The following is a 27,939-nucleotide window of genomic DNA, read 5'->3' on the forward strand; positions in this document are numbered from 1 at the left end:
CGTATGCTGTTTATCGTGGACTGGTAAAAATCATTTTGAATCGTGCATGCGAGCTCCGTGCATCGTTTGGTTTAAATTTTGAAAAATAAACACCATGACCAGCGGTATTAAGCAGAGTGGGGAAGTTCGATTTTCTTTCTTTTCGCGTTCCATAGCAGCCAGTTGCGAATAGGACGAGGATACCATCGTATACTTGTTGATCACGCGTAGCGATTAAAGTAATTCGACGGTAATTTTTTGTTTTTCAAAATTTTTATACCAACGATAGAGTAAATTCCGTTTGTAATAGATATGTACTTCTTTATTAGTAAACAATAAATGTTTCGATAACGTAAAGTTTGAATAAATTTCGTGTCTTACTCTGTATAGACACTTTGTACAAATCGAAAACAAATCTTGTTTGGATTTCGTGATATTAGACGCTATACTGTTAACGGTATTAATATTCCGTATAGTATTACCGTGGAAACGTTAACGGAATTTCGATCGTACGGAAATCAGTGTTACCATTGAGGCGAGGTGCCCCCATCAAGCTCGACGGTGTGCACTATTTTAACGATGGAATTGGTGAAATCGATCGTAAGAAGGCACTCTGCGATACTCGCTGTCGATTTAACGACATCGATCGGTCTCGTTTATTCGTGGAACAAGGGATACAAGAGTTTAGCGTCGACGATCTCGATCTGTTGCATTGGTAAGGACGTAAGAATAAAAAGCACAAGTGTTTAAATTAAAGAGATTTTTATTATCGTTGATCGTGGATTTCCTTAATATCGCGGACACTTTGTAACGTCAAATAATAGCTGCTTATCTACTTACCGGCAGATTAATTCGCTTATTAGAATGCGATATCAGCAGAAAAGTCGGTGACACGATGCAATCGCGAGACGTCGTTCTCTGATCGTCCAATCGTATCGGTAATCAGACTCATGTATTTTTAAGTTATAAATAACAAACGAAAATCGTGCGTCGATTACGAAATCGAATTACAGCATTGTTTCGGGACACATGGTGTCGTTATTTTGTTTCGATATTTAGGTTGCGAATGCCTCACTGTGCGACGGTTGTTAAACCAAAGGATAGTTGAAAATGAACGGTTTGTTCCAGGTGGAACTTATTTGTATGGTCGTCGTATGATGTCTCGGTATAGAATAACCTCAAATCAGGCCGTGGTCCTGACTGGCTGCGATTCGGGGCTGGGATACAGTTTGGCTCTTCATTGCCGGCAGCTCGGTGCAACGGTAATCGCCGGCGTGTTTCAAAACGAAGGTCCGGGCGCTAGAAGTTTAAAAGAGAACAACGTGCACGTTTATCCTCTCGACGTCACGAAAACCAACAGCGTCGTAGATTTCGTCGATTCCGTTCGAACGATCGTGGCGCAGGAACGTTTGGGTAACTGTTCTCTTTTGTGCCAGAGAGGATACATTTTTTATCCGTTACTCGGCGATCGAATATTTAAATTAAAATAACTTTAAGAAGTTTGAATTTAAGGAGATTGAAAATAGGAGAATATCGTGAAAATCTATTTGCAGCGTTACGGTGGTTTGTCAATAATGCCGCGGTGATGATTATCGGTGAGTTTGAATGGCAAACGGAGGAACAGATCAGAAATCAAGTGGAAGTGAACTTCCTCGGCGCTGTGAGAATCACTCGTGAACTGATGCCGATGATCCGCGGCCACTCTAGCAGGATTATCGTAATCTCGAGCCACTGTAACATGCAACCGATCCCCGGTGTGGCGGTTTACAGCGGGACCAAAGCTGCGATTACTGCATGGGCCACAGCCATTAAAGTGGAACTGAAGAAGTACGGCGTCGAGGTCGTTTGCTATGTGCCTGGTCTGTAACCAAATATACCAGTTACTCGTATTACTGGAAACGTAAGATGGCGCATCAGAAACGAACGATCCAATTATATTTCTCGCCTTTACGTTCCACGAGTCTCGTCTAAACGAAATATTTTCTCGCGATTTTAACGTTCTTGCCAGCGTCGGGCGAAATCTGATTTAATTGGAAATCGACGATTGTCGATCGTTCGTTCGAAATGATTTCTAATGTTTGTCCGTTGAAGATACATTTTTTTAAGAACGTTGCCACTTTCTCGCAGGTTCTTTCGTCGGAGAAAGCAACATATTAGCGCGACAAGCCGAACATTTCGAAACGATGAAGAAGTCGATGCCGGAGGAGGCGAAAGTTTTTTACGGCGAATATTTTGACAGATATTCGAAATATTTCATGTCGGTGGCGCATGGCGGAGAGTCGAGGAAGCTGCAGGATCCGCGTATCTACAAGATTTTCGAAGGCGCCCTTCTCGACAAGCGTCCGTCGGCGGTTTACAAGTATGTTCACGGGTCGAAATCAACGAACAAACTGCTCGGAACAATTACAAGATCCCGTATCCCGAATCTGAATAATTGATCGAACAACGTCAGCGACGTTAGAAACGTTACAAGTTGCAGATTTTAATCAGGGTCCAATATACTAATAAGTATTTATTGGATTAATTGATCAACATTTTTGGCTCACCTGTTGTGCAACTAGACTATAATTAATTTTTTAATTGTTTCGTGTGATTCCAAATGCGCCTCTCGGTCGACTGAGCTCTGCTCGCACGAGCACGAAATTACTATCGTGACAGTCCTTCGATATCGTAGTTTCCGGATCAAGATACGGTCCGACACGCGTGACAGAACTATATTTTTGTATCGATAACAACTCGACACCTGCATCGAAACACCTGTTCGTTTCGATTCGTTTAAAAAGAGTTTAGACGACCGACACACACTTATTTTAAGCCTTCTTTCTAATTACGATTATCAGACGCTAAGAATGCTGTTTAAACATTTATCTAGGAACGAAACGTGGAGATACAGCGTTTATCACGCGCTGTTTTTCATCGCGCCAGCCAGCGTTCGCGATTGGCTGGTTCAGAAATTCGTGCAAGGACCTTCCTGGACGAAGAAAGACGTCGAGGCAGCAAAAAACATGGCGGAGAAACAGGGTTCGGAGAAAGGATTATTGGAATAAATTTTAATAAAAACAACATTCTGATTTACACGATTAATATTTTTAATTCGTGAAAACATCGATTAAAAATTTGTTACCGTATTTATTTAAAATATCCTGCCCTTAATACCGGTACTATGCAATGTGTGAATTATCGATCCGACGAAGTAATCGTGGCGATATATCTGTGACGTTCCATTTTTGTTTTTTTTTTTTTTTTAACACGAGCTTTATTCGGTGGAAATAAACCGAAGCACTCGAATTTCAATAATCGACTTTGCAAATACTATTGCTACTTTATTGTGTATTCTTTTTGTTTCCCATCTGTTACGTTAAATAAATTGTATTCAACCAAGATCAGATTTTCCATCGATTCTCAAAATCAGCGATAACCATCATTGCCACATTAATTTGTTTTTATCCGTGCCACCTGCAACATTACACAATCGCATTTTTCTAATCTGTGCGCGTAGAAACGATTCTCCTATACTTTTTAAACGATTTTTATTGATAATCCGACGGTCACGCGTAATTTGTGTAAGCCAGGTGTGCGTTTCAAGTGTTTTTGAATATGGCCGACGATAATTGGTCCCGATTATTGGTATTCGATTAGATAGTAACAGAGAATAAATAGCTAGCTTCGATTAGTACCGAGCATCAGTTGTTCCAGATCCCGAACAAACAGCACAATGGCATTCCTCGCTTACGGTTGGTACCATTTACTTAAAAATTCTATCTGCAATACCGCTTTTGATTCTTACGATTTTCAAATACTTGAAAATACTTTACGCGATAAAAACAAATTGAAAAATTTCACAATTTTTTAAATTTGATTCTAACCAAGGCAAATTGTAATTGCAGTTTACATCATGGCCGTGTTCCTGGTCGCCGACTCCATGCAGTCGGTGTTCCAGCCCTGCGACGGCATCCCAGCGCCCGAGAGCGTGGTCATCTCGGCGTGCGAAACGCTCCCCTGCTCCTTCAAAAGGGGCACCAACGTGTTGGCCGACATCAAGTTCCGCGTCAGTAAGTAAAACGACACGCAACAAAGGAAAAACGAAATTCAGTTTCAAGGTGGCCAGATATTTGATCGCGTTAACATTCGTTACAGCCGAGAACACGAAAACCCTGAAACCAGTGGTGGATGTTCAGCTTGGAAGCGTGCACATCAAGTACCCGTTGCCCCAACAGAACGCTTGCAAGGACCTCACGGACGCGGAGTGTCCGTTGGACAAGGGCGAGCTTGTCACCTACCATCTGAACATGCCCATCGAGAAGAGCTACCCGACCATTTCCCTGATCATCGAACTGTCGTTGGTGGACGAGCACAACAACTCCCAGATGTGCTTGAAAATCCCCTCCAGGGTTGTCAACTAAGAACTAAGAATTTCTGCCTGACAAAATGGACCACGCTCGTACGGATCGCAATGTTAAATTTTAAATATAAGTAAAATGTTGTATTGAGAAACGACACTGTTCTTTATTTTACTATTTTCCCGGTAAACGGTTCTTTGTAACGTAAGAACCATATTTGATCAATATTTTGTCCATTTTGTTCCAATTTGAACATTTACATTCAACAATTGCAATTACAATTATAATTGTAGTGCACCGAAACCACATATTGCAATTGTATTTTGCAACAATTTTTGTGTATTTCGAACGCGACGATTCTGCCTTGAAAAAAAGGGTTAACGGGTTCCTTCTGTTCTCGAAACATTTTTACGTCTGTAAGAATTTAGTACGGGCCTGTAACGCGAGAAACAACGCAGGGTGAACCATAAATGCACGTCAGAGCTTGAAAGGGCGAAGCTAAACACGGAAACAAGTAAATGTGTTATACGAGCCTCGGGTTCTATACATATAACGTAGCTTTTGAGTTATAGAAGAGCTTGCGTTAAATTCACGCGTTACACACGTCTGTTGAGCGGAGAAAGGGATGAGATGAAAATCCAGGGGGTTCGGGCGTATGCCTGACCCACATCTCCGCGCAACGATCGACCCGGTCGCATGGCTCTGAAAGATATCTAGTGACACCTTCGAACACTCTCATAACGCGAACAATAATATCTCCACGGTCCTCGTACCATTCACCAACGATAACGCAACCACGCAGGCTTGTAAAAATATTTTTTTATTTATTAAAAATGCCTTTAAAATGAACTCAAGTACGCCACTGAAAATAGTCCAGGCGTACGTAACCCTGTCAGGGAAAACTAGTTTGGCCGCCATTGTGTTAAAGATTAAAAGTTGAGAGGATTGGTCCTTGAGTGAATGAAATGAATACAACATAGAGCGAACGATTTCTCAGTTGTTCAGGTTCCATTGAAAGGAATTTAGTGCTGTTTAAGTAGCGGAAGAGAAATGAAAACGTTTCGACCGAGTATCGTGCATTGATTTGGTCCGCCATGTTTTAACGAAAAGCCAGTCGGAACGCGAAATGGAAATAACGACGGCGCGAACGTAGAACGATTCGGTCGGAAATTGTTGCTGTCTGTTCGTCGCCGCGTAACGGCAAGATTATTATACGGATCACGGAAAAGAATTCCGTCCAGTAATAGAATTTCGCGTGCACTTTCAGTCTGATGGAAATTTATTGGACATTCGTAGCGCATCGGATAATTCCGGTGGAAAATGCATCGTTCGGGTAGCCAATTATTCTCCTCCTTGTATCATTTACACGTTATTATTTTGCAGGTACGCGATGCCGCGTTAAACGAAGATTTATGATCTGCTCGCGAGGGAAAAACGCGAAGAAGATATTTCACGGGGACATGCATAAACCGACGATTATTTATCTGAAAATTTTAATAATTTATTAAAACTAATATCGACCCACGAGGTCTTCCAATTTCCCCAATTACATTGCTGCGTTAATTTCCACGCGTCCTCGAACACCACCCGATCGATCATTCCATAAGACTTGTCCCGTAGTTCCAAACAAAATTCTACCCGAGTCGAAAAGGGTGGGGAAAAACAGCGTGTACGTTGCTATTAATTAAATTAGTTGACTGACCGTTTCAGAGGTACTTACACAGCGTGTCCGTCTATAGAGGGTGTGCACCTTGCGTCAATCGTTTACAAATTTGTCGACCCGCCCGATTGGCCGGCACTTGTCCTTGACATTATTCCGGCTGGATGACGTCTCCGCTTGCACGTAAGATAAAATAGCAACGATGCGCGTAAGTGCGCGCGAACGTCACTAAACGGTCTGTTTAAGCTACAGTCGACTCGAAGAAAGAATAGACCCCGTTGATGGGAGAGGGGGAAGACTCCACGCGTGGGAATCCGTTCCCCCCCCACCTTCTACCTTAGTCCCCCGGTTGTGGTCGATCTATCTAAATACATAACCCAAACGAACACGTGGAAAATAATGCTAAGATATTAAGTTGTCACAAATGAAACCCCTACGTTCCCTAGCCCTTAACTTCAACTTTTATTTTTCATAATTTGAGGTTAGGTAAACGCATTAGATAAATCTACCAGCATCTGTTAAATTATAGGTTACAAAACAAATGCCGATAAAGTTAACAACTGTGCCTTAAGTTTGTTCTAACCGGTGTCTGTTTTGTTTCAGGTTATGTTAACGGTTGGGACGAGTGCTGTGCAATCAGGTGTGGACGCTATTTGCGATATATGTACTCGATCTCATCGTTCAACCGGATCAAAGGATCGTTTCCTGCTCGAATAAATGGTCACTCGAGTTGATTTATTTTTCGACTCGGCCATCGACGAAGAGTTTCAAGATGAAATGGATGCCGTTTCGTAGCCAGCGCTCATCTTCTTCTGTCGCGAAATGGAAGAAGCACGAAATTTGTACCCTCGTTTGTACATTTCTTTTTCCTCCGTGCCTTCTGTCTCGTCGACCCTTCGAGCCTTTTGCTTTATAGAACGCGTGTGTAATACCGATTTCCAGCGCCGCCACTGTGCCAATAACGATTCCAGGGCTGGCGTGCCTCGCGTATGTATGAACCAGATCGAAAATAAACAGGTCTCCGGCGACAGAGAAGATTGGCTTCGAAACGCTATCGCTGGAGGTGCTGTTAACGATAATATTATCGGTAAACATCAATAAATGTCAAGATTTATCGATATTTATCGGTATTTATGTTTGGAATACACGAAATGTAAACTGTCAATAATGTCTCGTTCGCGGAAAACAAATATTGGGAATTCGTTTGATTCGAGTGGTCCAAGTATATAGAAACATTTATAAGTGGAATTTTAACGAAGATGGACACTTGGAGACACATTGTGGCGTACCAGCGATTCCTGCCACGTATCACCAGTACAGAACAAAACTGTATTTTTAGGTTAGTTCGTTCTAACCTCTTTCGTTTCGTTCCATCGCGTATTCTGCATTTCTGTTTATGTAGAAATTACTTTCTAGGGCGAGATTCTATCGTATCTCCTGATTTCAAGTTATGGCTCGTCTCAAGTCAGTGAATCGATTTCCAGCACAAGAGAGGTTAAGTCAAAATAAAAATAAACAAGGTGAGATTAAGATTTTAATACGCGACATGTTTCATTCATGCCTGTTCGCATTGTCAATATATTAGTGAGGTTATCGATAAATTATCAATATCTTATCGATAACCGTTAGTATGTACGGGGATAACGCAACAGTGTGACGCAGAGAACAGATGTATAAATACGAAGAAACTGGAACTTTGCATGCACTTAGCTTCGCGAGCGAAGCTGCTCTTTTCGATGCAAGTGCTCTCGTCCGATGCATCCGACAGTAATGCACCGGGTGAAAAATGACTCGGTATATGCGTGCGAACAGCGTGGAGATCTTGTTCCGCGAGAGATTAATGAGACGTACGTTTTTGGTGCATCACGAATAGGAATTCAAATCTCCGTACGTCGTGACGATCATTAGAAATGCTTAAAAATGACAAGCAACTAGTTCTGATGAAATTCGGTTTCAGTCGATTCGTCTTTCATTTCTGTTTTCATGTAAACTCCGATAGATGTCCCCGATTCGCGATGTGCTTTCAAGTTGTCACCGAAAATAGATTGCGTTACTGAAAAATAATTGTCAGCTAAAAATCATTATACTCGTGCGGTTTATCCATCGGTATGACACATAAAACCTGTGTTCCAGGCACGTCGAGAGAAGTTTTTTTTCCGGTTTTCAATCACTAGTATGTCAGCTATCTTCGCCGGGAACGGAGTTTTATACAAAACTTGCGGAGTTCGCGTTCCGCCCACGTTTCAGTCCAAGTATTATACAATACCGACGCCAATACTATCGCATCGTGAAGTGCTCGTAACATGCGTCTACGTGAGCGCGAAGCGAATGAGAGCGAAGCAATAGAATTGGAAGCCTGGTGACACATTCGTCCTGGCCATGGAAAATTAATTGAGCGTGACATTTACGAGCCGAATCGATACGAGTATTCCGCGAGCTTCCCCCGATCCTTTCGATTAAAACAAAAAAATGTTGTAATCTCGAAAAGGTTACGTTTAACGTCTCGCTCGATCGATCGACTAATCGATCAACGAACCGCCGAGTTTACGATTCCATCGATCCGTTCGAGTGGCGGCGAGAAAGCACGTGCCGGGTGGAATCTGGGCCGCTTTCGTGCCGTTCGAAATTCGTAAAAAGTACGCGACGTTTGACCGCGCTTAATTAACGAGGATCAACGAGGGCAAAAGTGTGCGGGAAGGTTAATACGTTCTGAATTAAAGCGAATCTCCCTTCGCCCCCCCGGGGGATTGTCGATCGAGAGAAAGAAAGAATAGAACGGCGGTACGGTTTCTTTCCAAGCGACACCTAACCTCAATCTCGTAAATTCGCTCGCCGGTAGACGCGCGAGATGCATGCAACCACTGCCCGGAAACAATGAATATCGTCGATCGTTTGCTCGATAACTGCCAACGACACGAAGAAGCCATGGGTCGCGATACGGTAAGGCCCCGTGCGACACCATCCGTGTGGCGAAGAGAGACGAAGAAAGTTGAAGCATCGCGAGTGAAAAAAGACGCGTGACACCACGAGCCTCGTTGACGCGAGAACACGATAGACAGAGAGAATAACCACACAAACGTACACGAAAAAAGGGGTGGGGGAGAGATGGTTTATTATAATTATCGGGCGAGCGAGTGAAAGGGACTTGTCGCCCAAAGTGGTGGGGCACAATTGTGCCGAGTCCGGTCGGCTTCGTATCGCTTGTGAACTCGTAGTTCGTGGTAGTACGAAAAGACGCTTCGTGCCGTGACGTCAGCACGGCTTTCGGGACCGTTGTACGTATCGTTTTCGCGGTCGAATTTGTTTCTGTTTTTGTTCGTGTGTACGTGTTCGAATCGCACGCGTGTGCATCGGCCGAAAAGAAGCCAGTGTTGTGCGTATTGTCGAGGTTCGCTGGTGATCGTGGGTGCAGCGTGCACGGCAGGTAATCGGGTTGTCGTCCGATCGCCATCATTGTTGTCAAGATGGCGTCGAAAGGGAAGCTAGCAACCGAGGTCAGTAACATTCTTCGCTATTTTTATACTTGTACGCGTTCGATGTTGGTTCGATGACGACCCAAGTGCAGGGTAAACGTACGAGGAACGCTTGAATCGAGCGTCTTCCGTGCGGTCCTTTTACGTTATCGATTATTTTATCGACCCCGCGATCATCGTCGACCGTGTCGCGCGTTTTGAACGTCGCGAGGGCAAGCGTCGTGTTCACGCAGGAACGTCATATTGTCCGGTGAACCACGCCCTTCGGGTAGCTTTCCCATACAGAATTTCTTATCGATTTTAATTCACGATATTACGGTGTTCAAACAGGTACCAGACGATTTCGCACAAATATCCGGCCACTGGAGTGTACAAATACAAGTCTCGTGGCACCGTATCCCACTGTTTAAATAACCTTATTGATCGTCGGAAAAAAAATTGCGCAACCTGTTTAATGACACACTTGTTCTTAGTATCGTTAGTAACAGTGACAGCATAAAAGTGGATATACGGGTGAATACCTTCCGCTAATAGGTTAATTGCGATCTATGTGTCATGAAGGAAGCGTCGTACTTACGTGCACGTAATTACATTTATTAGAAGTGATTCCGTATCCGTGATTCTGTATCCGTGCAACAAGAAATATTACCTGACCACGAAATGAAACATTCTAGGTATCAACTTGTAGCATTGTTTCGAAAAATAATATGCACGTGGCTCCGTGTACGTAATCCCCGTTTGTTTTGTTGTAAAACGTCTCGTTGGTTTGCATTAAGCGGTCTACCGATTTCTTGCATGCAAACACGATCGCTCGAAAGTGTTTTGCATCGTATCGTATTACGATTTCTTGCTTGACGATATTATATTTGTCGTTGAATCTTTTACCAAAGAATTCGTATTATTATATTCGGGCCAGTTCTGTTTGTAACGGATGCAAAGTGAAAATATTTAAAGTTCGCGACCTTGTTTACACAGTTGAACTTAGAGACTCCTAATTAGAATGTGTACAGCTTTTTTTTTTTTATCGAGAGTCCGGTGTTTGGTGGTAATTTTAATTTTTGTTATTCCAAAGCTAATTATTGGGTAACAGATTGTAGAGTAAGTAAACATGTCACTTTGATATCCTCTTTCGAAATGTTATACGAAATTAAGTTTATCTTCGTAATAAAATAGTGAAGATATATCACATTTACGTCTCAACGATAGTAAAACTATTGAATTTATATTAGTTCATTATCGTCTACGTATATAGGATCAAGACAAGCTGGTTGACAAATTTCACTACGTAGAACTATGTCAAGGTCTGGGTATGCCGGTAACGGTCGCCATCCCGCGGGAAAAGGTGAACCGACAAATAGTAAAATCCCCTAGAAAATTCTGTAGTTTACATTCCTATCCCTCTCTATCGGAAGCTTATGACCGATGGCCATGCGTGAAAATATGTATGCATGTTGTACCTTCCATGTTTCTTCGTTTCTTATTTCGTATTATGCAAGTGTATGTTTAAGAAGAAATGAATAAAATTTGTACAGTCGATTAGGAATATAATTATTAAAAATATTTACAACGTGTTAGAAATTAATATCAGACGATTACATGAAAATCAAAAATTTGTTTAAAAATTTTGACAACATTTTTCTTTAATAATGCACTTTTTAGTTTAGAATAGATTCCGACGAATTTGTTTTTACCTTGGCAGACTGCCACGCGTCGAACACGGAAAGCAGCCTTATTTTTATGTATCACGAGGTTCGACCTAAATTTCAAAGGTCCACGGACGAATCGTCCGCATAATAGAAGCTATAATAAAAGAAAATTGGTCCCCCTTCGGAAACGGCGGCGACAATGCCGATTAGCTGTATAAGCTGCTTTTGTTCCGTGGCTCGACGAAAAATCGACAGTCACAGAACGCGATTGAGATCGTCCCGCTCATTGAAATATCTATGCTTCTGACAATTGCTTTCTTGACCATCCTGAATGTTTTTGTCCAAGGTCGTTGACTTCTACAATGTCTATTTTCTGTATTGATGGCCGAGATCGCATGCAGTTGCAATTGTATAGTCTAGTGGAAATATTAATAGAAATCGTCAATTATAATATTTCTCTTTTATCACGAGTTTCATTTCATTAGTTATATTCGGTAATAATGAAGAATTTTCCGTGATATTAAATTCAAAAGTTTGTGGTACTCTGGTATTCAAATGTTACAAAATTGCCATAAAAGATAAACGTTGCAAAGAATACATCTTATAACCGTTCTGTCCAACCATGAAAGTGATATCAAAGAACTACTAAAATTGTACAACAAAGTATTTGAGTATTGTCGATTTATTCCAGCATATTTATTGTATACAAAATTTTAGAGGAATCGTCTTATTACGGCCCTGTCGAGATGTAAAATGGTTCGTAGAATAACCGTATGGTGGCGATAGTTGGTCGATAGGAGTGTAATGCGGTAAGTCAGACACGTTGATCTAACGTTTCTCTCGTCTCTTTTTTCCTCGCTCCTCGGGCGTCTCTCCTTGTCAGTTTCGTCTCACCTTCGACGCTAATTTGAACGATACGGTTCGCGCTTATTATCGCTAAATTAGCCATTATGTCGTTATTTTAACGAGTCGATGTGTGTCAGGGGGCCGTGCACACGCTTCCAGTCTGTACCACTGTATTTCCTCGTCCAATTCCTCTTCTGCATGGTTTGGCATCGTCGTCGTGGTGAAATCCTCTCGTAACGATTTCCACAATAGCATGTACACGTACGTCATTATCGCGTTATCATTATCAGTAGCTTCCTTAAATACGCGTACACAGAATTTGACAATTGAGATTGCTTTCGAACGTTAGAAACTCGAACAGTCCATAGTTCAGCCATAGGTTATCTCAGCGATGGTTTTAGCCCGATCGACGATTAGACGACGTCAACCTTGTCAACAGTGATTGTTTTGACCAGGTTTACTTTCCGATCCGAGGGGTATCGCGTACGTAACAAAAATCTATTTTCGTCCTGTCGACAACTCGAGAAATAGACGGAAGCCTGATCGACCTCGATATCATCCCGGGTTCAGGGCATCGTGGAAATTGCAAAGAGACGCTACCGTACCCGGATAAAATATAAATTTCCATGTACAACGCGTGCACGTGATTTTCCAGGGTGTTTTCTTCAACGATACAGACGATGAACGCGGAGCTTTCCGCCATACGAGAATGAGATTTCGATGGAACTGTCTCTCGACATTTTCCGCATGGTTTAATTTTAATTCTTTTTGTCGTCGCATGGCTAAACAACGTTTACGTATATTACAACAATATGCAATGCCTGTCTGTCCCGTAACTACTGGCTCGGGTAACTTTTAGCTTCGCGACAGCGTATTTACGTTGAACGACTATCCTCCAAAGAAAATAAGTACAAAGCGACGAAATAATTTCAACTCATAATAACCAACACATTTGGCGATGCGATTATCGCTAGCATGGTATTGATTCGTAACGATACTGCCATGGAAATTTTCGTGTAAACATGCACATATTTTGGCGGGACATTCGCGTGTCGCATCAACCGATAGATGGCGCGATATCGACCTATGATAACGGTTAGAAATGGACGCGTTCGATTACGGTGTGTTTCGTGTAACCTTCCAATGGTTTATCTTTGATTCGTTACTTCTTCGTTAGATTCTTCTAACCTGACTGGTCGAAACGTTACGGTGTCGTGGATAGCCATTTTTTGGCGGGAGTTTCGCGCGGCGTATCGATCGAGAGATGGCGCGATATTGACGAATCGTAGAGGTGGCGATAGCCCCGAAAGAAAGGGGGTGGTGGTGAATCATGCGAAGGTTATTTTACCAGTGGATTTGCACAGCTGCCACGCCTTCCAGAATTCGTGTCACGAGATCCGTTATTTCGCGACAGAGCGACGAAGACAGGGTAGCGGAAGTTTCCGTTGCAAACGGATCCCGCTGGAGCGTGGCTCGTTTTATCGGATGTGTCGAATCCCTGCGTGGTCTGCGCGCCTCTAGGATATCCAAGATCGGAGGTCAGACCCGTGACAGTGAAGAGGCTAGATTCGTCTTGCGAGATCTGGCTCGATCCAGCTGTGTTTTAATGGCGGACTTCCGCGAGACGACGAGAACACCGGAGGGGTCAGCCCACGCGGCCCAGGGACCATAATTCCTGAGAAGGAGTCCGCCCTGTATATTGGCCCTTTTAAACTTCTTTAGCGTCTAATTCGTCGTGGTCGTCGTCGTCCGTGCGTTGCCTCTTGATTATTTAAATGGCAGCCGTGGTCCGTTTTTTTCCGTCGCGTGTCTCGACGCGTTCGCGCGCTCGCGCTCGGTCAGCCGTTCGGGGTTGCAAAATGGCACCTGTATCGGGAAACAGAAAAATCGAAACGTCAATACTTTTCAGTTATTACTCGGCACAAAAGAGGTTGGGAAATGCACCTTCCCGTATTCTTTATTTTCGAGCAAGGCTCCTCGAGATATCGTTTCTAAATAATGATTTATCGAACACTAAGAGGATTATAGTCTACCTCGAGTAGCTATACTTAGCGTCAAGCAGGCAAAGAGGGTAGTTTGCATTCTTGTATGCAAAAACGGCGCCACGATTGCCCGTTCGACGCCTACATAATTTGTAGGAAGCGAGACGCGGCTGGAGGAGCTTGAATGGCCAAGATTCTTATTCCTACTTGCCGACACGCATATTTTCTCACCCGCGGAACACCATAATGCCCGCTGGCGCTCGCCATTGTCCGTGTGCCAACCACGGATATATGTATTCCGCCTCGATACCGCGTCCAGAGATAACGGCTTATCCACCGATGAAATTACGTAACGCAGACGCGCGAGTGTGTGCACACGTACGCTCGCTCATGTTAATGGGTTTAACTTTAATTAAGAGCCCCTCGAAAATTGCCGATGACCTCCGGTGCACCACGATCCTCGTCTCTGTCTTGATTTCGAAAAATTCCAAGGGCATCCGAGGAATCGAACCGTTTTCATTTTAAATACTTTTGCGTTTGCGTGGTCGGTGGAACCCTGTCTCGATTCGGCGGTGAAAAGGTTAAGGGGAAAGTCGAATTTCGTTCTGGCGCGAAAGGTCAACAACGGATGGAATTAACAGAGACAGGAATGCTTGGTTAAATTTAGCGGACTCATCCCCCGAATACGTTTATATTTTATGAATAATTCCGACGCCGTCGGCCCCGCGTCATAAATTTTCTCGTGGCGATTATAATGTCTCGCTAACGCAGGACCGTGAAACTGCTGAGTCTCGAGGATTCTGGTCACTTCCGCCCACGAGTCGGGGGAAGAAGAAGCTCGACGAGCAAGAAAAAACCGTTGTTACGTTTGGAGGATTCCGGCGGGTCGGATGGCTACCGAGAGAAACGCCAGGGCGGTTTTTCATTTTGCTCGAGCGGTCGTGAAACCTGCGGAGACATTATCCTACCGGAAACGGAAACGCAATATAAACAAGAATTGTGACGAACGAGTGAGAGAAAATCGTTTCTTTGTCGTTCACAGTTTGGTATGTGTATTCACCAAAAATGCTTGTAATTGACCCCTGTAACTAAATATAATTTTTTTAGTATGATTTGAAATTTTTTAATTTCGTCTAAAAATTTCAGTACCTACTCGAATTTTTTTCTCGAAAGTGGATAGGAATTCGGGGGTATGTCTATTCACCAAAAATTATTGCAATTGACCCCCGCGACGAAAAATAATTTTTCCAGAACGATTTGAAAACATTTTTTCACCTTCTCTTATAGTTACTCGAACAAACGCGAGGATTATCGTACGTTTGGTTTACGTAAATTTTTCCTTGTTTCTGCTTCAAGTGAAATGCAAATTGAACGCTGAATGGCGACCATTTCTTGCTGATCGTTTCCTAGATACCGAGCGAGTTTTCTTATCTCTGGCGACGCGAATCACATTGGTTCCCACTTTTTAATAATCTTCGTTACTCGTGCGAGGTTTTACGATAAGTACGTACTCGCTGGAAGTGTCTTATTGCAAGAGATCGTCTCTGCGATAGAGGTACTAGAGTCGGAAGAGATTCTTGAAGGAAGAAGTCTCTGCGAGCTATTTTCAGTTATTTATGTTTGCATCAACGAAGTAGCAATACGAGTTTTTTAAATATTTCATAAAATTGTGAATAAAATGTGCAAGATCAGAATTGTAACAAATATGCTCTCTCGCCATTGGCACTCGGAAGCTTCATCACTCACCGCGGATCAAGTTCCGTTCAAATTACAACGTAGATGCAAATAAAAAGCGAAAGGCGAAGGGGAAATGAAAAATAATCGGACCGAATGATGAAAACTTTTTTTCCGAGGAGATGGGGGAACAAGAAACGTGTTAAATCAAAGCTTTTGTACAGAGAAAATATCGTGTACGTACGTTGTCCCGTTACGCTAATCCGTAGCGTATTTTTATTTACACCGTGTGCGAGCCTAACGTTGCAACATCGAACGTATGTATATCTTGGAGAATAACGTTCGCTCGATCCACACGTGAAAAGCTGAAAAACATACAACGTCGCGGATGATCCAAGCTCGGAATAACATCGCCCGCGCGAATAAAATCCGACCCAAAACAAATAAACGAATCGAAAAGAACAGAGACGGAAAGCTGTGAAAAAATTCCGTCATACGGAAATCGCTCTCGAACGCGCGATCGTTGCTTCCCCGACCTTTTAAAAATCGTTGCGATTATACTGTCGAAACATAGATTTGTAAATAAATTCCAAATGTTGGGGGGTTCGAACGTGTCGTTTGATGTTTGAACGACAGATAAACGCGGAACGAAAACGAAAGCTTAAACAAACGAATCCAAAGCAAAAAAAAAGAAAAAAAAACACTGAATAAAAAGTCGAAACAAAAACACCGGGCAAAGAATGTCAAGCGGTTCTGTGAACGCGCGCGTTGGCCGCTGGTGCGTTCCGTGTGCTTGTGTACTACGGGTGTGCGCAAACACGGCGCTGCTCGTGGCCAACCATGCTTGCTACCCTTGGTTCCTAATTATGCACGAGCCCCCTCGTCTGTGCAGGTTGCTGCTGCTTTGACGGGCACACGCACACGTCATCCTCGAGTGCCACGTGATTCCCTTCGTCCGGAGATGGGCAACATTTTTATTTAGATACAAAATTTCAAATAACCAATACCATTGTTACATTATTTATTATTGGAAGAAAATTTTGACCGACTCTGGCGTCGTCGTCGAGTGTAATTCTGGCTCGTAAGAGTATCGTGGACCTGACCTATATAATTGTAACGCGCACGCTGGACAGTGCTCGGGTCACGCTCTATCCGCACAAAGGTTGCTATAGGTACTACGTTATTGACATGCATTGACAATTCCTTGAATTACGCAGAAATTGCGGAAGCTCGGGACCCTGAACGCGTCGAACAAAAGTACAATAATTTGATTTATCAATTATTGGCAGGGAACGTGTGTTGATCAAAAAAGTGTAACAACGATTGTGTCGCTTCGATATATTCGCGCAGTGTATTTACTCGTGAACCGTGTACTTACGTGTACAATGAATTTGTAATCGATCGGTAGAGTATGCACGGTCGCTCATTCCCAAAGTAAATTACGCTTTGATGTTGCGGCGTGGCGTGTCGCGACGCATAGAAACACGCCAAACTCTCTAGCCGTGCGACCAAAGGGCACGTTTTCCTTGCTTTGTCACACCCAGCCGTTTTCGTGTACCTGCATAGTCCTGGCACCGTTCCTGCCCCTCCTCCGCGCGATATATCATAGAAAATCTAACGTCCGTCGTGTTCGTGGCACATGCTTCGTTCAGGGGTCGTTCATAAATTACGTGAGAATTTTTTTCTAGGTCTTCGACCTCCCCGTGCTCTTCTTTCGAAATCAATCTACGGTTTTCGAGGCCCCCGTCGTTAAACACCAGACGTCGTTTCTATCCTTCTCGACTGGGGGGATCCCCCTTGGAGTCGGTGAAGCGTGAAAGACGACACTTGAAAAAACTGTTCGGGTTGGAATGCCGGTGACGATTCGTACACGAGACAAGGCGTTTTTTCTCATTCGTTGTCCTTTTCTACGACGGTTGGCAAAAGATAACGGCGACTTCGAGGCTCATCAACGATGTCCGTTGGATATATATATCTGATGGTGTCGAATTTCGTCTGCGCTTTCGCCTTCGCCATCGCCTTCGCCATCGCCTTCATCTCAAGTATCATTACTGGTCTTTAGCAGCTGAGAAAACAAACACTCGATCTCGATTTCGTGGAATAGAACAATGGGGGCGTTGTTCAGCTTTCGAGCGAGAACCGTTACCGATGTTTCGAGAACAAATATGGCGACTCCACGGTGACGTCAATATCTCATTAACTTCACAGTTTAATACCGCCGGTATTATTAATTATTATTATCGTTTCATTATAATTCGTTCTCGATGATATTTGTCCGTTCTTGGAATAGCACTTGCGTATAAAATTCCAGCCGTTCGTATCAGATTTTCGTTTCGTGCTAGATATTTACGCGTGGCGCACTGTTTCTCTTGGCAATTTCGGTACAATACGTCGTGATTGGAGCCCCGCTGGAAAAAGGATCGTAGCAACATCCAGGATGATTTTATTGTTCGTGGGATACCAGGAATATAACGACGCGTATTGTTCTTTTGACGTCAGCGGGGAAACACAATGGCGCGCGGCGAATAATAAATAAATAAATAGATGATATTAGCCGTGTCCGTTACGCCGTAATTCTGTCATCCCTGCGCGGCAAAATCATGCGCATAATCAAGAACAATTTCTACCATTTAATCACGTTCGTTTTCATCGATCTATACACGCGAGAGTACGAGTTTAAAAATTAATTTTATACAATTGTGTACTAATTTTCACACGAAAATTGTTCTCCAAGTAAAACAGTGCTCGAATAACGTTCTCGACGCTCTGTACTCGGATTTCACGTAAGCGGAAGAGATCGGTTGCGCTATGTAAAAAGTAAAAACAACATAATAGCTAACCAGAATTTGCTCCCGCGATATCTGATAACGCGACACGATCATGTCAGTTATAATAACGATAATAACGGCCACGGTGGCACGTTGCGTCGCGAATTAATTAGACGTGGACCCGTAATTGAACGCGCAACTTTCTGGAATATTCTCTAACAGAGTTTCCCACAGTTTTTTAGCCGTGGAACGCTTCCACGTATATTTTTACTTAAAAAATAGCCAGTTTGCTTACGTTTCGGAAGAAATTTTTCTTTCGATGCGTCGTCGTCGTTCCAGTGTTACAACGGAGAACGTGAGAAGCCATATTATTTCGCACCGTGCTTGTTTACTATGCGTACGGATTCTACACGCTGAATCGATTTGTACCAGCAGTCGGTACGGCTAATTTAATTGGGCTCGAACGCGCTTTAAAATTCCAAGATTCTTTTACGGCGGGGATTAACGCGGAGGAGTAATTGAAACTAATCGTTACGATCGTCGTAACGCGTAATTATTTCGAGACGTTGGAATATTGTTATTCGACCAATCTACAAACGGAACTTGGATATTTGCAACGATAATTGATATATCATTTTTAAGAAAAGCTGTGTCCAAGGATATTTCGAAGCTATTTATTTTGGAATCCAGTATACATTCAATTTGTTCCCTTTTCAGGCAGAAAAAGCAATAAAGAAGCGTTTGATATTAAATATGCAGATGAAAATTAATCCTTGGTTTAAAACAGCAACAAGTTGCTATGCCTCGATACGCGTTCGAATGCTTTGCGTTTCAATGTTTGTACTCCCCTTGGATGAAATTGGATTTTAAATGCCAAATGATTGACGTTCTCGAACGATACTTAAAGTTCTGTAGAAATTGTAGAGTTTCTTTATTTCTTATTAGCAGCTAAGAAAATCGTGTTATAGATTTTCTTGCCGGTTCTCGGTTCGCCGGAGGCCACGGTTTGTTAAAAAAACTTGGAGCATAGTTGGATCGGAAGTGGAATTCGCCGTTTGTAATTTGTTTTCCCTTTGCTTACTCTTTGATAACATCGACGAAGTTATTAAAGTCGAGTCGCGAGCCGGGCGAAGGAAACGCGACCAGCTGGATGGGAATCAAAGTTTTTAAAGTGGAGGCTCGCTTGCCAGACTTTAACTACGCGATCGCGGCGTTCCGGTCGCAATATTTTCAACGGCACGTATTTCTTCGAACAATGCCAAACGAATACACACACTCGATAAACGACGTTAAGATCGCCGGTCGTGTCCAAGAAATATTTCGTCGACTATTTTAAAAGATGCCAAGTCCGTCGAATGTACTTCTTTGAAAAAAGTAAGATACAAAAACAAAAGGCCAAAGTGTGTAATTATTTAAGGAGAATCTGCGGATCGAAGAAAAGCACAACGTTGCGTCGTTAAACGTTGATGTTCTTTCGTCGTTAAAAATTCATTTCCGCGTATAAATTGTTACGGAACGAGGAAAAGGTTCGTTCGACGTTATTAAAAACCCAGAGACAGAGATTTCCACCGAGACGCTCTTGCGCGAAACGGGAAAAAGTGTACCGCGCTTTTAAAAATTAATACGACTGTTTTGCATTCCGTTTCTGACGTCGGGCGGTCGTTTTTCATTAATGCGCTGTCGCGAGTCGGGCGAAGAATGCATCCGTCACCTTTAAAAGGTCCGTTCCGAGACAAAGGACTTCCGATTTCGACCAGCTTGAATTTTTAAGGGGGACGAGAAAGCGCCCGACGAGACGGATAAGACCGTCTCCTGTCTTTTGTTTATTAATTTATTTTCAAGGAAAACGGAAAAGTAACGAGCGTCGCCGACGGACGATACATACATACTCGCCCAAGTTGCGTGGAATTTCATTGGAGAACACGTTCGCCGCTTGCTAGACAAGCTTTACCGCAACCGGTTACAAATTACTCGGTGTTTGCGAACCGTTGGACGAACTTGATAGAATCCGATAGTTGGGTTATGAATGTAAATCCTTCGTAAGTTCCTTTCGTGCAATAGTTTTCAAATTTATTAATTAATTAAAATAAATTAATTTTGTTCTTTTTTAAATTCGTAAAATAGAAGATGACTTCGTTGTCTGAAAGTATTCACCGATTCGAATAAAATCACCGACTCTGATGCAGCCAGGGAAAATCAGTTGTTCGCGTTCAGGCTTCATGCATATGCACGTAACGACGAGGAGGAAAATCTCGACGACGGGCGTCGATTTTTTAATTATTCAAATGCTTACGCATCCAAGGATCGTACACAATTCGTAAACAGAGATCGAGTACTTAACACTGTTATGTAACTTATTGAAAAAAAAGAAATTGCAGAGTCATTGGCGTATAATGTAACTCGAGGGTCACCGTTAGATTGGCTACCAAGCGTTCTCCAATTATGCCTTCGCCTCCTCCGCCCTTGTTTTCGACGTTCAATACGGTGGACATTGGCGTGTCTATTTGCGTTAGTTTTCCGGATCTCTTTGCTTTTCTCTTTTGTTCCCAACCCCCTGCCCTCCCCCTTACCCCCTTCTGGCGCGTCGAACGTTCAATTATTTCGAGTAATTGCCACCGGTCGGCACACGCCCGCCGGGCTGAATTTTAATTAAAATCACTTTGACATTCTCGCGGGGAACTGATTCGAGAAGACGATACGACAAATGGGGGTGTTCGTTTTAAATGGCGCCTCGACGGCGGTCCGTGAACCACCGGACCGGAAATGCCGTGAATTTTTCAACGGTTTTCGAGTCTCTCGGCGCACCTGGAAACGTTTTAGAATCCTATCCGTTGCCCCGAACAAATCGGTATGTACGTTTCCGACCTGAGAATTTATGGCGAAATGATCTGCAATGGAACGGTTCGGGGAGAAGATTTGGGGTTTACTATTTATTTATTTTTTTTATTTTTGTTCGAATACCGAGGTAGCGATAATTTTGAAAATGTTATGTATTTTTTCTTGCTATTGAGAAATCGAAAAAATGACGTTTCGAACGAGAATACACCCTTAACGAGTCGCGGTCGGAGTCGTGCTTAAAGGGGTGCATCTGGCAACGGTCCAACCAGCAGCATATGCATCGCGGTATCAGATGAATTAATCAGCGAAACGGAGGTGTTTTAGTGTCAAAGGGTCGAGGTCCTGCAAGGGCGAAACGAGGTTGGAGGGACCGGAATCGATGGACACCGTCTTGCCACCCTTAAAACCCGCGTCGTGACACAAATATTAAGCAGCCCTCTCCTGAAATTTTCTCGACCATTTTTTCCCTTCTCTTTTTATTATTCGGGAAACATTTCCGGCCATTCTTCATGGTTAACCCTGGGATCGGTCAAAACAGCTGCGTAGCTGTCGACGGGGAAAAATTTGTTATCATTTCGCCGTTGAACGCTCTCGTGAAAATAAACGTCGTTCGTGTTCGTGGCCATTTTAAATGCAAAGGGTAAATATTTTTTTATTAATGGTGTCCCGATCGAGGTAAATATATTTTTCGTTTTTGAAATTTCAAATCAATTTTGCCCATTTTCATTTTATTTTTCTATTTCATCCCTTTCGCGTCGTGGCAAATTGGAAATTATTAAGTTGTAGTATGAAAGACATCCGTGCATGAAAATCGCGCGTGCACGGGCTCTGGTTAAATGGATCAGCTGTTCCGTTGTGGCGATATATTTTGCCCGTAAATTTGTCGTTTTATTCGTCGCAGCCATTCCCCCGGTCGGGGATGTACCGAATTCCTTTTTCTTTCGTTCGTTCTCTCGCCTTATTCTTGTTTTCCAGTCTCGCGTTCACCCCCGGTCGCATAACTGTCGGTAATCGATACCGCGTTTCATCGATGTCGATGCACGGGAGGGCCACCATCCCTTACACTACCGCCCAAAAGTTTCGAATTGCTGCTCGAATTAAAGTTACAGTTCCAAACTAATCAAGAAAACTCGTCAAATATTTTCATACCAAAAACTTATTATTTAAATTATCCTTTCGTCAAATATTCTAAAAATGGTCACTCGGTATATCACAACCATCTCTGTGACGAGTCCATCAACTGTTTTCAATTTTTGTAAAATAAATACTTTTTTTGACAAATATTTTTCATCTTACTTATAAACCAAATTTTTATTTCTCTATAAAATAATTTGAATATTTTAACTACGCTCGAGTTTGTTTATCGTTCGGTATATTGAAGATTCTGAATAGATTCGAAACTTTTGGCCGGCAGTGTATGCCCATCCGCTCTGCAATTTAAAGGGCGGATTTCTCGAACAAAAAAATGTCGCGTGCAAATTCACGTCTCCTTGCTCCTTTCCCCGGCGCTCCGGCGATCTCATGCATTTTTTAGCGAGCACGTTGCTCGTGATTTCGAGCCGCGTTACTGGGTTACGATCGAGCGTGCTTGAAAATTGTCGAGCAGCTACGGTCATCGTGATTTCGTTATTCGAGAATTATTTTTCCAAACGTTACTTCGCTTTAAACGTATATTTTTGCGTATCGTTTCCCACCCCTCTACTATTATCATCATTAAAACCAAACGCTCTATAAATAAACATCAGTTCTAAATTGATCTCCGGACACTCGAAAGAGCCATCTTCGTGTTTAAAAAAATGGTCCAATCGTCGAAAGTCCTCGAAGCGTCGCAGACACGTCCCGAAAGCGGTTTCGTTGTCGACTCAGCACCTCGACTTCCGCTCGAAATCTCGGCCGATTCGTTGAATCGAAGAGAACCCACCGGCAGTCGCGTTCAAAGGCGTGCCTCGAAGCGTCCCGGGGATCCCCCCTCGGACGAGTTTATCATCGACGGTGCACGCTGCGTGTTTCCCCCTTCGATTTTCATTTTCCGACTAATCGAGTGCCCTCTCCGCGCGAGAACAGCCCTCGACGTAACAAGCCTCGCTTGTCAACGAATTCCCGATGCAGCCAGCCATCTACGGGGGGAGGCGTGTGGCATCAGCCCCGCCGGAAGGACTTGGATCAGCTCCGCCTGGCGAGTCGAATTACATGGCCGCCGCGTGCACGGAAATTGGAATCGAGGGCGCGAAAAATCCTTTTTCCCTCGAATCCCATTCTTGAGACCCGGTCTACGGAAAGCTGGGTTAATGGCCACCCCAGTATCGGAGGCCAGGGTCTCGGAGGATCGTCCAAGTTCTGAAGAGAAACGGGAAGACGTGGCGGACATTTTTATATTTTTACATCGATTTCTAGAATCGCTGGAAGATCTGAACGGAAGTAGGAAGAGGAGGAAGAAGGGACGAGAATACAGGATGTTGGAAGATCGATGTTGGAGGATGTTCGGTGATTCTAAAACACAAACAGGTTTGGAGGATAGCGTAAGGAACCGCAAAAGGCAAACAGAAAGACGTGGCTATGGGAGCTATTGGCTAGAGACGATAATGTTCCTTAAAGGCATACAATGGTACAACCTTAACCTAATGGACAGACCTGATGTATGTAAGTTTGTGGTTGGTTGAAGCTTCTGACAGACAAGAAGACTCGGTAGGGCAGAAACTCGAGAGGGAAGAGTGATGGATACGGAAACACGAGGGAATGTTAGTCGAGGATACTAATAGACCGTGGGAATGAAACACGAGGGATGCGAGCACAGAATATAAAGAAGAGAGCTGAAAGATACTCAAAGACTCCAGCGGACGATCGAACGCAAATAGAAAGACTTGGTAGGATAAATATTCCAGTTTGACGACGGCGGAGATGGAGACACCTAATTGCTGGCGACAGAAAACACGGGGGATGAGAAAAAAAATATTCGAAGTCTCGAGACTTTTCAGGTGTTGTAGCAATCTTCTTTAGTGTTGTTTAAGCGACGTAGTGAACCAGTGGAAGCAATAAACCAGGATCTAGACGTTGGTATACATCCTGTATATTTGTTACTGCGCGAAGTTTGGGAACTCTCTAGGAATCCTAACCTCTAAACTTAATTCGAACATTCTGAGAGACAAACTTGAAAGACTAGGACGAAACCAGCTCGACGATAAGGAAGGCGAATATATATAATTATTGCAATCGAAATACAGGGGATGGGAACGTACGAAGGGGGTAGGTTTAAAATTCGAGCTGTTACGTAAGAGATACATCCAGTCGGTGGGACCGACGGATTCTAAAAGACGAGGAGTCGGACGAAATCTTGGTTACAGACTCGCAGACGCGTTTATCTAATTTGTGGATTCGTGACGCGTGGGTCTAGGGGTGTGCAAAGGACCATAGGTGATATTCAAAGCACAGGGGGGAAAAATTTGGTAGAACAAACGTTAAGAGGAATATACGTATAATTGGATAAAGAGAGAGAGACCGCGGAGACGAGTGTGTAGGGCGTGCAAGGGGGCGATAAGAGGGAATAGATCGAGATAAGAATATCCCTAATTGGGGAAGACCCGGGGCAGGGGTGCGAAAAGAAGCAGGAAAATGCATAGCGAAGAGAAACGAAATAAGAGAGGGAGAAACGAGTCTGCGACGGAGAGAGATAGAACGAGGAAGGTTCCGAGGGCGTAGGGTGTGAGAACGGCGAAAGAGGGACGGATGTGTTCCTCCGGCAGCAGTTGCTGGTGGTGTTGGTGGGTGGGTGGCGGAACGGCTGGGGCGCGGGAGGGGATAAAGCCCCGCAGTGCGGCGCGGTCGATACAACACCCCCTCCCTCCCCTCCCTCCCGTCCCGCCTCCAACCCGTTTTCCGATGCCTCTTCAGCGAACCTCGCTCTCGGTCGTTCCTTTCTTTCCCTTCGACTCTGCCTCTCCTTTTCTCGCCCCCGTCCGCCCTCTTTCTCGCGCGTACACCGATTCTCTGTCGTCATTCTTTCTGTCTTTCTCCGTCGGACCTGGGGGCCAGGGGGCCAGGGGACGGGGCGCAGGCTGATTAGCGCGAGCGCCATCTACGCGGTTTCGTGTCCGCTGGCCGTTGCACCGAGCCGCGGAAAGAAGGTCGAAACGACTTGGAGAGTCCCTGTGACCGACAAAGCACGAACCTCGTCACCGTTCCATCTGCTATTCTTTCTTTTCCCGTCTACCCCCGCGCACCCCCTCCTCCCTCCGCCCTGCCTTTCTTCTGTCTTTCTAACCCTCGCCGAGCCCGTTCGTCGCGCAATTGCGCGGCTTAACGTCGCTGTGTCGCTGAAAGCCAGCGGGTTGCAAGGGTGGGAGGCGGAGGGGCGCGATGGGTAAATCGTTCGGGAGTTCAAGACGACGACGACGACCAGTTTATTCTCGCCGCGGTATCGATATTCCCGGACGATCGTCGCTATTAACGACTCGATCAAAGGGGTAGAAGGAGTGCCAAGAAAGAGCCGCGGCTGCGATTATTCGAATAAATTGGTCTGTTCGATCGGTGACCCGAATTCGGGCGAATTTTGACCACGTTCCGCCCTCCGTTGCCTCGAATTAAAAGACATTAGACGCGATGGAGGGGGCAGTCTGGGCCACTTCTGACAGGAAATTGTCGTTTTTCTTTTTTCTGTACTTTCCTTTTCCGGAAGATGGATCGTCCGGATCGAGATGAAAATTGATAGACTATTTTTAATCAGATATTTTTTGTCTCGTTCCTTTGCAATTTTCTTTTTATTTCACACGGCGGATCAAGCGGATCGAAATAAAAATTGCCAAACTCCGTGGCGCTTTTAATTTAACGTGACATTTTTCGAGACTTCGACAGGGACGTTGACGATTTTATCCCGTTCGAGGCACGATACGAGAAGTAATTCGACCTCGCTAGAGCGTATCGGTTTCAGGCGAAGCGTTGATTTGAAACTATAAAGTCAAAGAGTCCCTCTATCGAGTCAACCGCCACAAAGTCAACGTTTCAAAAAGTAACGACATCGCCTTCGACAGAAATATACATTATATTATGTACGGGCACGCATTTTCGTAACTTCTTTCACGGTCACTAGCTTTCCAGATTCGAATTAACCGAGTTCGAGACGACGATCCAGTTACCGTGAGTGCTTTCGATCCGTATAGATCAAACAACGAATTGTTAGGAACTTGTTCAGGCTCGCGACCGTCGTGTACGTTGATTATTGATTGCAGGTCAGGTTCGATTCTAGGTAACATAAATCCCCGATTTTATTCTTTCCTGGTAATTTACGTGGCTTGTTCGCGTTCGATTTACTGCGTCCAGCAGGATCGTGCTGACCGTAAAGAAAGCTATAAATTAGAGTGTCGGCTCAATCTCGCGAGAGGGCAACGCCTGCTATCCTCCGAAACGGTGTAGATTTGGATAAAAGGTTGAAGGGAGTGTGTGGTCGAAGATTTCGAGGGTCAAAGGTCCAGGATTTCCAGAGATTCCTGGCCACCCTTCGATAGCTTCTCACCGTCTTTCGTTTCGTTCTCGATGGAATCTTTACGAACATCCACGACGATAGCTTTATTTTCAGATGGTAACGGGATGCTTAGACGCTCAGGTTTAGGACCGTATACCCGCGTATAAAAATGCTGCGGTGGAAGCTTCATTCGTTTTTCATAGCTCAAGGGTTATTCCGGCCTAGACATGTAATTCTCAGGTATCTTTTCTTATTTTTTTAAATTATCAAAGAAAGTCTCGTTAAAAGAAATTGTCCCCGACAAAGAGTTCAACGACACTATAAGTGTGTAAGAAATTATTTTTATATTACCATAGTTAATGTATTTCTCAAGGTCTGCGAAATTTTTTGAATAAAAGAGGAAAATTCGAGGCGTTGTAAACTCGGACATTAAATATTTACGGCCAGTTGTGCCACCGTGGCTTAAACAATGGACAGCGGAATTCTCATTTCGCGTTTAACAGCGTCGTTTGGTTGGTCCGTCCGTGATGTAGCCCGAAACAGTCGTTTTTCGCGAACGTTCAATTTCGCGACTGTCACAAAGTGGCAGAATCGCGGCTAGCAAACCGCACAAAGCGTCCCATTTTCCCTGATCTCTGCTTCGCGAGAGCTACAGGCGTGTCAGAAGCCGGTGGTCCGCCGTAGGCCACGCCTCTCGGGATCAAGGGTGGCGCGATAGGCGGAGCAGACACATACTGTGTGGGAACAGCATTCCTACAGCGTTCGGGGACCCCCTAATTTTGTTTCAGAAGACACGATCAACGCTACGTAGCAGTCAAAGTCTATAGCGTCCAGCAAAATGGGACCAAGCATTTTTATTTTTACGCGTAGCGCCGTACCGAGAATTAATTGCGAGAATTTACCGAGAGCGTTGTTCTGCTTTAATTAGAGCCGGTTAAGGGAGCTCCTTAGAGTGCTGGATAATTAAGGAGCTAAGCTGCGCCGAGGGAAAGGAATGATAAACGAGCATGATGCTTGGTTTATCATACCGAAACGACAGAATGTTGCCAGAATTTTGTGGAACCGTATTTCACGTTTTACGGGGTGTTATTTCATCGACTCGTAGAATAGTGTTTCCGATTGGTTTCGGTGGAGACTGGTGGCTTGTCTGGATTGAACCGTAAGTAGAACGCGCTGTTCGATTTCTTGGGGAAGTTGAATTCTATGGGGACACATGGTCCCCGATAGAATCGTGGAACGAGATTTCCATCTCCTCGAAGGATATTGTATTTCGAAGTA

General features: G+C 44.0%; 3 protein-coding genes across 6 annotated transcripts in view; all 3 read left to right on the forward strand.

The window, feature by feature from the left end:
* Positions 1-23: 23 nt before the first annotated feature.
* LOC122399058 (estradiol 17-beta-dehydrogenase 2) lies at positions 24-3,054 on the forward strand. 2 transcript variants are annotated; one of them, XM_043399409.1, is made up of 5 exons: positions 24-694; positions 1,108-1,392; positions 1,533-1,838; positions 2,107-2,338; positions 2,852-3,054. In XM_043399409.1, the coding sequence occupies exons 1-5, from the start codon at positions 559-561 to the stop codon at positions 3,024-3,026; spliced, it is 1,134 nt and encodes a 377-aa protein (XP_043255344.1). In that variant the 5' UTR covers positions 24-558; the 3' UTR covers positions 3,027-3,054. The 2 variants fall into 2 exon arrangements, with proteins under 2 accessions (XP_043255344.1, XP_043255345.1); XM_043399410.1 differs by lacking the exon at positions 2,852-3,054 and adding an exon at positions 2,654-2,771.
* A 593-nt stretch (positions 3,055-3,647) lies between these two features.
* Positions 3,648-4,449, forward strand: LOC122399060 (NPC intracellular cholesterol transporter 2-like). The gene is made up of 3 exons (XM_043399412.1): positions 3,648-3,713; positions 3,867-4,031; positions 4,117-4,449. Exons 1-3 carry the CDS (start codon positions 3,695-3,697, stop codon positions 4,380-4,382), a joined length of 450 nt encoding a protein of 149 aa, XP_043255347.1. The 5' UTR covers positions 3,648-3,694; the 3' UTR covers positions 4,383-4,449.
* A 4,501-nt stretch (positions 4,450-8,950) lies between these two features.
* The window catches only part of LOC122398658 (sodium/potassium-transporting ATPase subunit alpha), an 87,577-nt gene continuing 68,588 nt past the window's right edge, over positions 8,951-27,939 (forward strand). The window contains exon 1 of one of the 3 annotated variants that reach the window (XM_043398735.1): positions 8,951-9,473. In XM_043398735.1, coding sequence (XP_043254670.1) covers positions 9,444-9,473 — 30 coding nt within the window. In that variant the 5' untranslated portion in view covers positions 8,951-9,443. The remainder of the gene's footprint in view (positions 9,474-27,939) is intronic. The other 2 variants (XM_043398734.1, XM_043398736.1) reach the window with 2 other exon arrangements.

This window comes from Colletes gigas, unplaced genomic scaffold, assembly GCF_013123115.1.
Source record: "Colletes gigas isolate AHSC1104 unplaced genomic scaffold, ASM1312311v1 Colletes_gigas_Sc00012, whole genome shotgun sequence".
Classification (NCBI taxonomy): domain Eukaryota; kingdom Metazoa; phylum Arthropoda; class Insecta; order Hymenoptera; family Colletidae; genus Colletes; species Colletes gigas.

Excerpts from the sequence above, each read along its gene's own strand:
- LOC122399060 (XM_043399412.1), top strand. Across the intron at positions 4,032-4,116 it reads CGACATCAAGTTCCGCGTCA|CCGAGAACACGAAAACCCTG; the intron begins GTAAGTAAAACG and ends CATTCGTTACAG.
- LOC122399058 (XM_043399409.1), top strand. The coding sequence starts at position 559 with ATGGAATTGGTGAAATCGATCGTAAGAAGGCACTCTGCGATACTCGCT. Across the intron at positions 695-1,107 it reads GATCTCGATCTGTTGCATTG|GTGGAACTTATTTGTATGGT; the intron begins GTAAGGACGTAA and ends GGTTTGTTCCAG. Across the intron at positions 2,339-2,851 it reads CGTCCGTCGGCGGTTTACAA|GAACGAAACGTGGAGATACA; the intron begins GTATGTTCACGG and ends ACATTTATCTAG.